A 13719-nucleotide genomic window follows, 5' to 3' on the forward strand; every position below is an offset into this window, starting at 1 on the left:
GGGGCCGGGGGGCGGAGGCTGCGCGGGGAGCGGCGCGCGGGCCCGCGACCCCGCCCCTCCTGCGGGAGGACAGAGCTCCTGTCGCCGGAGCCCCGCGAGCGCCGAGAACCTCAGGGGCGTGGGCAGCTGCCATTTCCACCCCCACAAGCACCTCGGACATCCCCAGCCTGACCTCAGTCCCTGCACCCCAAACTCCTCCTCGACAGACCTCACCCAGACTTCCTGTTGGGGGGGTTCCAATGTCCCCAACCATCATTCATGGGCGCCCAAGCTCCCCCGGCCCTGGGGACCCCAACCCTCAGAGATCCCAGGCAGGTCACTGCAGGAATTTTTGTCACTGGTCTCTCCAACCCCCGGGGGCGGGGTCCTGAGCCCTCTGGGAGCGCATGCCGTTCCTTCATGACCTTGAACACCTCTCCATGACCGCTGGCCCGCTCCCACCCCTGTCCCCCACTCAAGAGACAGACACCTTGGACCATCAAGCTGCTCTTCTGCACTTTGGTGTTTTATTATTTTCAAATCTCAGGCTTACGTACAGGAAATAAGAGCACTGTTAAAATAAAAAAGACCTAAAATGGCCTGGCTTGGCATAGCCAGTGGGCCTCTCTGAGCAGCAAGGCCCAGGCCCCACTATCCTGCCCCTGGGGGGAGTCCCTGGGCCCGAGGGCCTCTTTGCATTGTGTGGCCTGTGTGTCCCTGACCAGCCACTAGCCCAGCAGCAGCCCAAGTGGCAAAGGGATGGTGCAAGGGCCAGCACTGGGAGCGTCTCCAGCCGCCAGGGACCCTCAGCAGCCAGCCCTTCCCTGTCCAGCTGGTTTTGCAGCTGCCCTGGCAGAGCTCGGGGCAGGGCACACAGTCTTGTCCCCAGAGGTCTAGAGTTGCCGCAGGTGCTGCCCCTGCGCGTCCACCGCGTGATTCAGCCCTGGAGCTCCTGTTGTGGCTGCTGCGCTCAAAGGATCTGCTCTGTGCTGGAGGCAGAGATGTCCAGGAGCCGCCAGGCCGCGTAGGGGTTGAGCTCATCCTGGTCTCGGCAGAGCGCCCACACGTACAGCATGCGCAGCACCTTGTCCTACAAAGACCAGAGGTCAGGGGCTGCTAAGAGACAGGCGCCACCAGGAATGCCGCTCACTCCCCAGGGCTTGGGACAGAGGCTGGGACAGGGCCTCCCACTTGGGCTGCTCGGGCTTGGTAAAACCACACAGGTCTGTTGCTTCTCTGGCCTTGGTGCCAGATGGCCACAGGCCCCAGCCCCATCCCTTCACTCACCGGATCGCCCTCAACCACCTCGCCTTTGGGGTTCTTGACCACCATCACCAGCTGGGCCTGGAAGGTGACGATCAGCACCGGCCCCTGCTCCATCATCTTACCCATGGCCAGCTGCGGAGAAGCCCAAAGGGTTGGGGGCCTCAGACAATGGCCAGCCCCCCCTCCCTGCTGCTCTCCTAGAGGAGGGAACCCCTGTGCCAGGGACCCTGCTGCGAGGAGGCCCGGGCGCCTTGTCCCCTCCCCTGGGCCCTGTTCAGCACTGTCTGCTTCCTTCTGACTGCAGCTCTCGGGCCTTGGGCTCTGCACCTCAGGCCAGGCCCAGGGCCCACTGCCAGCCCACTTCCGGAGGGGGATGTCACATGAGACCCTCCCGCCCACAGACAAGTTCAAGCCCTGAATTGTGAGACTGAGTCTGAGCCTGCTGGGGGTCAGTGCAGGTGGAGGAGAGAGGGAGCCATATATGGCATACCCTGCAGCTCCCCATGGAGAAGAAACCTGGGGGACAGTGGCATGGCCACCCATCCGGGGCCCACACTGGTGTGACCAAACCCTTTCCTTTCCCAGCAAAGGGTCTACGAGGACCCACAGGAATCCGAGATCGGGGCAGTGCCCACCACTTGCCTAAGAACATTCCCTCCACAGGACTATGGAAGCTTTGTGCAGGAAGGGACCCTCCTTCAGGTTGTTTAATCTAAGTGCCTGCCTGAGCTGGAACTCCAGAGCCAGAAGCTCACTCCTCCCTACTGACAGGCAAACGTGATGGGCACAATGTCCCTCACCCCTGGTGAGGCCATCTCCTGGGCCTCATCTGGGCCAAACTGCCCACCCTGTGGGGTCCACCCAGCTTCTGGCCAGAGGCACTTACGTCAACGTTGTCAATGTCGAGGATGCGGGAGTGGAACTGGAGGCCCACAGCCTTGGCCTGCTGGATCGGGTGGGCCAGCTGGCTGTAGGTCTGCAACGAGAGGCCAACATGCCTGTGTGGACAGCCACCAAGGGAAGGCCACACCCCATGGAGCCAAGGCCCACACAGCCTGGTGCTTGGGGGTCCTGCCACCAGGAGTGGCGAAGGCCAGGAGCTCAGGTCCAAGTGAATGGCGGGTGCCACCTGCTTGCTGGTCTGAATTGCATGCTTCCCACATTATGGGAACACTGTGTCAAGACTACCCCATGAAAACAGCACTAATCAGCGAAGGGGTAGTTCTCCTGGGATACGATCTCAGATAAACTCCCAAATGTCAAGGGTTCAGATCCCCATACTGGCCATCCACAGAAAAATAAAATAAAATATACTTTCAGGGGTAACTCAGAGGGTCTCTGGCTGGTCTTTAACATTCCCGTGGTTACCCCACTCTGAATCTTGGCCTAGAACCAAACACCTTTTCTAGGATTTTTCCTAACCCTGCGGCTACTCTGAAACTTAACTGCCCGGGGCTGCCCAGTCTCACTGACCCACCCCACCCAGGCACAGGGTACAGCCCTCAAGACACATGTGGCCAGTGAAATCTTCACTTGAGGGTTCTCTGGGCTTGGCAGGCAGCTATGATGGAAAAGGTTCAGTAGCATCTGCTTTTTATGGAAATGACTGATTCGCTCAGAGGAAAAAATAACGGTGCCAACCCGACTTGCTGGGTTTCTTACAGATGACATTTAAAAAACACCTTGGTGGAAATGGCTGGAACTTCAGCTGTGTTTCCACGGGCACCAGCAACTCTTTAGCAAAGATAATCAGCCATGGTTTAATGGTTCCAGAGTTACAAAAGAAAAAACAAAACAAGAAAACCTCTCAAAATGCCTGCCGGATTAGTCACCGTTCAGAGGAGTGCTTAAAAAGAAAATCTGACATCTCCTCTGCTTCTTGCAAGTTGTTTGTGAGCTGGGTGCAGAATAGAATTAGCCAGAAAAGACTGAATTGCTTAATACTGATAAGCTGGACATAATACAAAAATATATGAAGACGTAGGGCAGGCGGTGGGGCAGGGTGACGTCAGGTGGCCCGAGACGGGAGCCTGGAGCCCCGTGGGGACAGAGAGGCTGCCAGGAATGGGGCAGACAGCGTGTGCTCCCGGGAACGCCGGACCTGTCTGCACACACCCCAGTGCACGAGGTGGCCCCAGGACCGAGCCTGGACTCCGGGAAACAGCCAGGGCCTCGTGAGGACTCTGCTCCTCCCCGCGCGGGAAGCCTATTGCCGTTTTGTTTTGATGTGTGTTTCGGGATCTTGAAATGAGAACAGCTAATGGATCTGTCGAGCACTGTGAGTGTCCTGGAGCCACTTCTGTGTCCATGTTTTACCCTCACGACCCCTGTGAGGTGGGCCCTGGGAAGGGGGGTGAGCCGGGTCTCGCTCCCCAGCACCCACAGTCACACGTGCACCCCCCCAACCCCGGGGCCCCAGCCCGTACCCAAGGCCACCCCCGTACCCAAGGCCACCTTTCCATCAGTCATGGCCACCTGAAACAGGGCACTGAGACATGAGCAACAGGCCACCCTGAAAATCTCATCTTATTCAATGGCTCCAATCACATCTCTGGGATTATAAAAAATGCTCAGCAAATTGGCAGTTTGGTGCTATCCTGGCAGGAAGAATGCTCCAGGCCACCCTTTAGGCACCAAGGGAGGGGTGATCCCTGACTGAGGAGTTTACAGTCCGGAAGCCGAGGACTGGCAGATGACGCAGTGCCCAGCCTGTGGGTGCAAACACGCCACATGCTGAGGAGCAGACGGGATCTGGGTCAGACACGAGGACCCCTCTCTGACCGGAAGCACGGGTCCTGTCACACCCCTCCCTAACCAAACCATCCAAGCAGGTCCCTCTTCCATGCCGTGACTTTTTTAGGACTCCAAAAAAAAAAAAAAGAGAGAAAATACTCAACTACTCACAGCTTCATAGCACCAGTCTTTGAGAATGTCGAGCTCCCCAGAAATCATGGCCTAAAAAGAGAACAAAAATGAGCCTGATAATGAGGGTGAGCTTTTGAGGCAGCAGGAGGACTCTGGAGAACATTCTCCTGTGAGGGCCTTTCCTCCAAGACCCCAGCCGCAGCCTGTGGGTGGGCTTGAGTCTGGGGAGGGAAGGGGGAGGCTGGGGTCAGGCTGCCACACTGGGTGCCCCCTCCCTGGGTGTGGGAGCACAGGTCCTGCTCATGTGTGTGTCTGGCCCTGGCCTTCCGGGTGCTGGTAGAGGGAAGGCCAGGAGACTCCAGGCGTGCCCTGCAGTGGGTCCCCTGGGGCCTGCTGGAAGGAGAGGAAGGTGGCTGTGTGCCCACTCTCAGCCCTGCCAGGAACGTGAGCCAAGGAGATGAGGAGCTGCCCTGGGAGCCCAGGCCCTCTGCCTCCCTGGGGACAGAGCTTCGGACAGCCACGCCCAGGAGCAGTTGGACAGCAGGAGGGCAGGGGGTGCTGCAGAGAGAGCGGTTTGCAGCATGGGGACCTGGAGGACATGACACCCCAGGAGAGACCGCCAGTGTTCCGGCTGCTGCTCGGGGGACTTGCCACTCCTGCCTCCTCCCAGCCGTGCCCAGAGTGCCGTGAAGGACCCAGGAAGTAGGAGGAGGGCACAGGGGTGGAGGGGCTTCCTGTGGTCCCACTCAGAGCTTCCCAAAGGTCTGGCCTGACCCGGGTGGAGGATGGCCAGGCTCCTGCCATGTGCCCGGGCTACAGACAGGCAGAGACGCAGCAGGGAAGGGCCTCGTGGAGGGTGGGCTGCGGCATGACCTTGCGCAAGACACCCCTCCTCATTTACAAACCAAAGGCATGGATAATCGAGAGGACAAGAAAATGGATTTGGGGACTGTCAGAGACAGTGCCCCCAAGGAAAACCCTGTCCCCTGTGGGTCTGGCCCAGGCCCCCTCAGTCAGCCTGAGTGTAGACAGGACCCCCATGCTGGCCCAGGGCGGCCACTGCTTCTCCCTCACACCTGAAAGTTTCCTGGCACCTTGCAGACAAACACCTGGGCTCTGGCACCCTTGAGGAAACAGCTTCAGGTGGGGAGTGTGAGGGACGCAAGGAGGCGTCAGGGGGTGACCAGGAGGCAGGAGCTGCTGCCTGACCATGAGGAGGAAGAGAAACCACGCCCTAGAGCAGTCACACCCCATAGTGGGGAGGCAAGACCCTCAACCAGAGAGCCACCATCGCTGGGACCCTCTGATGCCTTCGGGCTGGGGTGTTGGGTGTGGTCAGGTCTCTGAAGCCTGGGCAGGGCACGGGCACAGGCCACAGGACAGCTGCAGCCAGGCAGGAGCCTGGGAGCAACGTGTCTGCTCAGGAAACAGCCTCCGTGGCCAATGCCGCGGGGACTTGGACCCAGGGTGCCAGCGGGGAGGGGGCGGAGGAGGGGCTCGGCGCCCACCTCCAGAACGTTGGGGATGATGTCGTTCTCGCACTGCTGCAGAAACCGGTCCTTGTCGAAGGCCGGGTCTACTCGGAGGATCTCCGTGAGCACCTCCGACATTTCTGTCTTCGAGAACAGGCCCCCTGTGGGCAGCGGAGCCAGGAGTGGGTGGAGGGCCCAGGACCCCTCCCTGCTGCCGGCCTGGACTGTCCTGGGCCAACTCACTCACCCAGCAAGTCAGTGACCTTGTCTGTCAGGGCTCGGGATGCCCGGATGAGCGCGTTGTCACTTTCATCATACTTCATCTTCATCTCAAAGAATCCTGCAGAGGATGGGGACAGGGGCTGGAGGGGCCCCTTTTGGGAAGACACCCCTACTTCCACAAGCCCTTACTGTCAGAGGCTCCCTATGGCCCCTGCGAGACCCTGGATGCAGGTCTGGTCAAAGAGGGGACCTCTCTGGGCCTGCTTCCTCACTGTGCATGGGGACCGCTGCCTGCCGACCTACCTGGTGAGGTTCCAGGGACCCCTCAGCCGTGGCCCTAGAGGGGCTGGGTAAATTATGTGGCCACCCCCGCTGGCCGTTGCTTCCACTACAAAGGAAACACAGGCCTCTAGTGGTCCTCACGGGACAAGGGACAGGGCATGCGGCAGGACGGCTCTCCTCATCAGCACCTGGGAAACCCCATGCCTGCCACGAGCCCAGAGCTGGCTGCAGCCTCCTCAGCATCAGGGTTCCTGGTGTCCCGACTGTTCTTATGAGGAGCGATCATGGCAGAATCTACAGCCACAGGATCAAGGGACCACGAGGAGGTGACCAGCCCTAACTCATGTCTCCTCCTCTGCAAAACGGGGATCTGTCTTGTGCCCAGTCCGTGTCAGCTGCCATCGCCCTACAGTCAGCCGACTGTCCGGCACACGGGTGGCGAGAGCCCTCGCAGACAGCGACACTCACGATTAAACACCACGTTGTTTTCCTTGAAGTCTTTCCATTGCTGGTACCACTTGGAGTCCTTGTGCAGCACGACCCCCAGGGCCTCCCTGGGGAAGATCGCGGGCGGCTGGCGTGAGCAGGGAGGGGTGGGAGCGGGGACAGCAGAGGACCCCAAGCCCAGGGCCTGCAATGACCCCATCCTCGTCTCTCAACTCTTGACAACTACCTTCTCACGCCCACCACCCAATTCCCTCCAGGGAGCCGGGAACCCCGAGTGAAAAGCAAACACGAGAAACGACCTTGGGCAAGAATCTTTTGTGGGCCCCTGAAAACAGGCCTCAGCATAGGTGCTAAGAAGGGGGCGGGTGGGCTGGAACCTACTCGTTAGGCTCAAACACTTTCTCTTCCTTGAATTTCTCTCCAGCAAACTCCGTCCTCTTCCTGAGTCTCTCGGGTCTGCGGTAGGGCCCGGTCTGCCCCAGGACACTCTCGTCAATTTCCTTCTTCACGGTCTCCACCCCCTGCAGGAAGGCACAGCAGGCCTGGTGTGGGTGCCCGGCTGAGCCGCCCCAGGCTGTGCACCCTGGACTGGGCCACGGCTCACCTGGGAGAGGGCTTTGAAGGCTGCGGTCCTGCCCAGCTTCTCCCCGCCCTTGGACACTGACTCGGCCGACTGCTTGGCTGTCTTGGCGGCTTCTTCCATGCCTTCCTTGATTTTCCGGCCGAGGTCACTTTTACTGACTTCGTCAAGACTCTACTGAGGCAGGCAGACAGACAGAGGAGGTGGTCGCACAGCAGCCCTCAGGGCCTGAAGGAATCAGTCCCCCTGGAGCTGAGGCCAGACCGTCCTCCCCAGGGCCGGCAGGGGCCTTCTGAACTCAGGTGGCTCCAGGAACCCTGCGACGCAGGTGTGCACTCTCGGGAATGCTGCGTACAAGTTTTCTGGGGTGCTAGACCCTGGGGCTCTGAGCTAGATGCAGGGTCAACTGGCCTTTCCCCAAAATGGGCAGGAGTCCTCTGGGGACTCAGCAACACAGATTCCAAGGGAGCGGCAGTCCAGGGAGGTGTGCCCCACCCAGGGCCAGCCTCCAGGCTCAGAACTGCACACAGCCCTGCCCCTCTCCTGCCCTGGACAGCAGAAAGGAACAGAACAGAGGCAACAGAAAGAAAGGCCACCACACCCTCGAGGAGGGTCTTACTCCCACCTCCACCCTCACCTGGGGGCGAACATGTCCCCGGCCTTTCTAGTTCTAGGCAGAGAAATAAACTCCTCATTGAATCCTCCCATCCAAGCGAGAAGCGTGTGATGCTCCTAACTTAAAAGGCCAACTGTCACAGTCTGACTTCACTCCTTCCTCCTGAAGCCTCCCAAAGGGTGTCCCCAGCCCCCACCCAATAGGTGAGCCCTGCCCTCACTCCCACCTATGCCCAATCATCCCACCCGTTCCGACACCCTCCTGGGAGTGGAGCCAAAAGCCTGTGGTGGCCCTGGGCCGGCGTCCTCCCATTACCTCCTTCACCGTCCCAGTTAGCTCCCCAAGTTTCTTCTTTATCACTTCACTGGTCCGCACAGTTTCCGATTCGATGGTTTTCTAAGGTAGAAAATACTGTTTCTTGTTGTGCCGTGGCAGCAGTGACACTTGTCATATAACCAACAGTCCCAAGAAGCACACTCTGAGCAGCCCTGTCCTCCCCAGAGCCCCACCATGCCTGCCTGCCTCAGCTGTCCTCAGAACCACCCCCAAGGCCCACATGGCCTGGATGGCGGGTTTTGGCAGCTGCGGGGCCTTGGGGAGAAAGCTACAGACTCAGGCCCCACTTGGCAGCCACCTCCCGAGCGCAGGCGCCCTGGCCCTGAGTCTCTGTCGTCTTGCCCGTCTGCTCATCAGCTCCACATCTCAGTGGACGCTGCTCTCAGCGTGGTCCTGGCCTCTTTCCACCCCCCGCCCCCACCTTCCAGCTGCTGCAGCTCGGTCTTATGTCCCCCACTCCAGCCACCCCACCCCAAACTCAGCCTGCTCTGCCCCCAAACGACCCCCTCCTTAATGACAAGGAAGGGCCGTCTTCCACTGGGTTGGAATGACTATCTCCATCCAAGTGAGTAATCTGAGGATACCCATGGCATGGCAGGGGCCAAGGGAACAAAAACCGAGGGATCTGGGACAAGTGCCACATCTTAGCCACCAACCAGTAAGATGGGGACATGCTGCACCTGCCTGGCAGGGGCCTTACAAATAAAGGATGCTGGGCTGGCCGGTTAGCTCGGCTGGTTAGAGCGTGGTGTCGTAACACCAAGATCAAGGGTTAGATCCCCTTACCAGCCAGCCTGGGCACCCTCCCATCTCCTCGGCTCCCTCTCAGTCGTGCGGCCACCTCACCTTCTCCCAAGCCAGCCCCCTCTCACCCGCAGGTCCTCACGTTGTTCCTGGCCCTGGAAACAAGCGTGTCTGTCAGCTGGGAGCAAAGGGACTCACGTATTTCCTTCTGGCTTCCTGGAGCGCATCCGACTCTTCCAGCTTCTTGGCCTCGTCTCGAAATTTTTTTATACTTTCTTTCATTTCTTTGTTTTTGGCTAATTCTTGTTTGATATTATCTAGCAAGCCAGACAGAAAGCCTTTTCTGTTTCCAGAAGAATACAATTTGGACTAGAAAGAATGTAAAAGGAAAAATTAGAGAACAGACTGCGAGAACATCCACTGCCATGTCTGGTTACCACGCAGGGACTGTAAGGATTTTCTTTTTAATTTTCACATTTTGGTTGATATCATTTTAACAATGAACAGCTACGTCTTTTATTTTATTTATTATTATTATTATTTGGCTGCTGGCTGGTACAGGGATGGAACCCTGGACCTTGGTGTTATCAGCACCACTCTCTAACCAACTGAGCTAACTGGCCAGTGTCTCTCTTTTATAATAATAATAATAATAATAATAATAATAATAATAATAATAATAATAATAATAATAATAATTTTTAAAAAGGCAAATTAAAGAGACACCAAGTGACAAACCATGGTGAATCCAGGCAATGTGATATTATTCAGCCACAAAAAGAAATGAGCTCTCAAGCCATGGAAAGACACAGGAACCTTAAATGTATACTGTTAAGTGAAAGAAGCCAACCTAGAAAGGCTACATACTTTACATGATTCCAACTCTGTGACATCCTGAAACAGGCAAAACTACGGAGACAGTAGAAGGATCAGAAGTTGCCAGGGGTTCAGGAGGGATGAACGGGCAGAGTTCAGGAATTTTTTGGGCAGTGAAACTATTCTATATACCATTCGGTAGACACATGACATTAGACATTTGTCAAAATCCATAGAGTATACAACATCAAGAATGAACCTGAAGGTACACTATGGATTTCAGTTAATAATAATGTATCAGAAGCCTTGTAACACCAAGGTCAAGGGTTTGGATCCCCACACTGGCCAGCTGCCAAAACAGTAAATTAAAAAGAAATAATAATAATGTATCAATACCGGCTCACTGATTGTAACAAATGTTTCTCCCAAAGCAAGATGTTAGTAACGGGAAACTGTGTGCCCAGACAGGGGAGAGGAGGTATCAGGATACAGACAACAAGTCTGTACTTTTTGTTCAATGTTTCCGTAAGCTCAAAACTACTCTTAAAAGATAGTCTATTAAAAGCAAAGCAAAATGCCCGGCTCCTTTTCCAATAGAAGACAAGAAACAATGTCAGTTCAGAGTCTTCATGGGGATTCAAACATGCTTACATTAACCCAAGGCAAAAGTCAACCTCCTAATATGCCCTTATCCTAGGACTAGAACAGAAAAGACCTGTGGCTCCTGATCCCAAAGGACCCGGCAAAGGGCATTATTCCCCGGGCTTCTGGGCTCCTCCCAGCCCCTCCTGGTGAACTGAAGCCACTCCCAGGTACCCAGCTGGAACTCATGTCACCCAAGGGTCTGGGGACTGGCAGACCTCCCTCTCTCAGCCTACAAGGTGACAGTCACAGAGAACACAAGCACAGGGTTCCCACCCTTGGGAAAACCCAACACACTCAGAGGAAGCCCCTAGGGAGGTCGGGAGAGAGCCTGAGGTTCAGCTCCAGATACAAGAGCTAATGCTGGACACTGCTCAGAGATAGGGGCTGTGGGGTCTGACCAAGTTAGGTTTAAATCTCTGTTTTGCCACATGTGTAACTGAACATAGTGGGCTCAAAAAGAAGAGAAACAGCTCAAAAACAATTGTTAGGGAGTCAGCCCCATGTGGTCAACACTTCCACGGGCATGTTGGGTATACTGCAGTGGCTGGCTGTGGGGGGAGGTGTCATTTTCCTAGTGCCAGGGCAACCACCTCCATGGCCCCATCAAGCCGCAAGGGAAAGCCGCACCCCGGCTGGTGCTGCTCCACAGAAGGGGATGGGGGGTGGCCAGGCCTCCTGCCAGCAGGCTGTGGTCCCATTCATATGCCACCCTTTTTTCTGGGAGAAGCCCAGGTTGTAAGACCTCTGAGGATTACGCCAATTTGCTGCAGCAGCACCACACACTTTGGGGCTGAAAACTGTGGGTGTGTGGAACTAGACAACTAAGACAAAGAGTCACAGGGCCTGTCCCATACCCACGATGGCCCCAGGACAGGATCAGGGAGCTTAATGAGCTGCCTCCAAGGAGGCATCTGAGCCCAGGCTCTGGGTGCAGGAAGGGAAGGGAGGGATGCGGGTGGGGCTACCTAAAAATGCAGGTTTGGGGAAGGGTGTCAGTTTTGGGCTTCTCTCCCCACGGTGGTGAGATGCCAACAGAAGCATGGTTGAAGAGACGTGACCAGGAGAAACTGAGGCCCAGGGCATGTGACTCTGTTCCAATACTGAAAGGGCTATCTCTCAAAAGAGGGAACAGCCAGGCTTGGGGAGGGATCCACAGGCAGAAGCCACAAGGACGCAGGATTCAGCTCAATATGAGGGTGTCTTTTCTAGCCGTTAGAGCTGACAGAGTGAGCCACTCTGAGATCAGAGCACCCAATCACTAACAACACAGGGCAAGAGGCTGGTCGAGAGCTGCCTTGGAAACTGAGAAGACCAGGCACACTGGGCCATGTAACTCCAAAGGCCCTGGACATGAAAGGCCTGCCACTGGCAGTATGAGCAACCCCCACAGCCCCCACCATCTCTCCTGCCAACCAAGTCTGACTTTTCAGACCTCCCCTAAGTATGCTTGTCTGAGTGTCCCGAGTCACTCACCAGTGGCAGCTCTCCACCTGGCCAGCGTATCTGATAAATTGAACCATGGGGTAGGTTGTGGCTGGTAAGAAACTGGACTCCACCACCGAGGCATCTCTAATTGGAGAAAAGAGAAAAATCCATTCAAACAAGGGGCGACTGAGGTATAAGCAGGCCGCACACAAAAAGCAGGGGTTGCCTGTGACTCATTCGCTTATTTTTATCATATATCTGCTGTGCACTAGCCTCTCCACAATCTTTCCAAAGTCTGAGAAGCCAGTGGAATCTGACAGAAAGAGAAAATGCTGTGTCTGTACCTCCACGGCCTATATCTAGCTCCTGCATCTGAAACTGAGGGAAAACAAATGGGTCCCAGGAAATGCCAAGCTATGGGGGCATTTAGAAAGCTAAATATATCTGTACAATTTAATCCCTTAATCTGAAAGTGGGCATGCTAAGCCTCGATGCTGGTGGCAAGCAGTGTTACCTCGTCAGCTCACCCCACTTCTTCCAGCCTCCAAGGACTAGAGACGAGGACTTTCAGAGACAAACACGGATAACTTACTGTCCCAGGGACAACCCTGGAATAAACCTACAATGTCCTGGACAAGGGCTGGGCTGCAAGCAGAGTGATTTAGGGATGTCACTCTGGGAAAAACCCAAGCTAACTGCATGAGAAAGACACTTTCTTCTTCTACCAAATGATGAACTTTAAGCTCCGTGCAGCTCCCGGTCAACTCTGTACCCCAGCACCTAGCACAGAGCCTGGCGCGTGGACGTCAGATGACCCAAGAGAACCACTCTGCCATTTCCACATTTCCGCACTCTTTCCTCTCCCTGTTCCCTGCCCGTTCTGGGAACTCTAAGCAACAACCCAAACTTATACAGGTATCACTATCTCCTATAGTTACTCAAGGATAACTCTTGGAAGTGAAATAACTTGTTTTACTTCTCTGTATGCTAACACCCATTGCTCCCAGAACGACTGGCTTCAGTAACCGTGTGAAACAGAAGCGGATGGCTGTCTAAGCTGGGAGAGAAATCTCTTATCAGGAGGAAACATGAGGTTGGGTCCCCCATGTTCTTGTGCCCAAATCCAGACACGTGTAAATTTACCTTCTAAACACTAACTCAGAAAGACAAGAAGTCCAGGAAAAAAAAAAAAAAATCAGTCCTGAGTCAAAGACACCTCCTCTTTCCTGACGTTCAGCTTCCCAGGAGATATTTTCCTTCCCCTTAACAGCTGGGCTCTTGAGTCAGACTGACACGGGCTTTGGACCAGGTCAATCACCTACTAGCTCTGGGACTGCGGGCAGGTTGCTCAGGCTTTGAGTTTCCGGTTCCTAATCTAATGAAACATGGACAAGCAGCAGCAATAAGAGGTACTATTTTCTGAGCGCGCGGTGAACACGCCTTGACTCCCTCCGCCCTATGGACCCGAGAGCTCTAGCTCCCAGCCAGGGCGAGAACGACCCCCCGCACTGCCACACTGAACGTCAGGAGAGGCAACGCAGGAAACGTTCTCGGTAGAGGACCTGGCACTTAAAGGTGAGCTGCGAATGTCACGTTTCGCCTTCCCCTGGCTACTTTTTCTCCATCGGACGCAACCTCCCGGGCCACTTATTCACTCCCGGTGTACGTGAGGTCTGATCAGGAATGACCCGTTGCCCGCCAGGCTCCGCGCACCGCCGCCCCCAGCCCAGTGCGCTCCGTCCCCGCACTCAGGCCTCGCTCCGTGCCCCTGATCCCGGCCTCGGCTGACCCAGAGACCCGACCCCAAGCCTCCCGCGGAGCCCAGGGGAGGGCCGCAGGGGCAAGGACATGAGGAGAAGGGGGACTTGGAGGCCGCAGGCCCGGAACCCCCCACCCACCCCGCCAGTCAGGCACGCCCGCTCCCCCGCGGACAGCGGCACCGGCCACCCCGCAGCGCCGCCGCCGCCATGTCGGAAGATGCCGTGTGACCTCCTCCCGGCGCGGCTCGATTGCGTCACCCGCCA

At 56.3% G+C, this 13719-nt stretch overlaps 1 protein-coding gene across 1 annotated transcript in view; it reads right to left on the bottom strand.

Annotated features, from left to right (window-relative positions):
- Positions 1–483: 483 nt before the first annotated feature.
- TIMM44 (translocase of inner mitochondrial membrane 44 homolog (yeast)) overlaps positions 484–13719 on the bottom strand; it is a 13681-nt gene continuing 445 nt past the window's right edge. The window contains exons 2-13 of the mRNA XM_008580020.1: positions 11744–11839; positions 9008–9178; positions 8045–8125; positions 7138–7287; positions 6915–7054; positions 6555–6640; positions 5830–5922; positions 5619–5743; positions 4150–4200; positions 2132–2221; positions 1267–1377; positions 484–1069 (exon numbers count right to left, since the gene is read on the bottom strand). Of these exons, the coding sequence (XP_008578242.1) occupies positions 950–1069; positions 1267–1377; positions 2132–2221; positions 4150–4200; positions 5619–5743; positions 5830–5922; positions 6555–6640; positions 6915–7054; positions 7138–7287; positions 8045–8125; positions 9008–9178; positions 11744–11839 (1314 nt within the window). The 3' untranslated portion in view covers positions 484–949. The remainder of the gene's footprint in view (positions 1070–1266; positions 1378–2131; positions 2222–4149; positions 4201–5618; positions 5744–5829; positions 5923–6554; positions 6641–6914; positions 7055–7137; positions 7288–8044; positions 8126–9007; positions 9179–11743; positions 11840–13719) is intronic.

Source organism: Galeopterus variegatus, unplaced genomic scaffold, assembly GCF_000696425.1.
Source record: "Galeopterus variegatus unplaced genomic scaffold, G_variegatus-3.0.2 Scaffold2002, whole genome shotgun sequence".
Classification (NCBI taxonomy): Eukaryota; Metazoa; Chordata; class Mammalia; order Dermoptera; family Cynocephalidae; genus Galeopterus; species Galeopterus variegatus.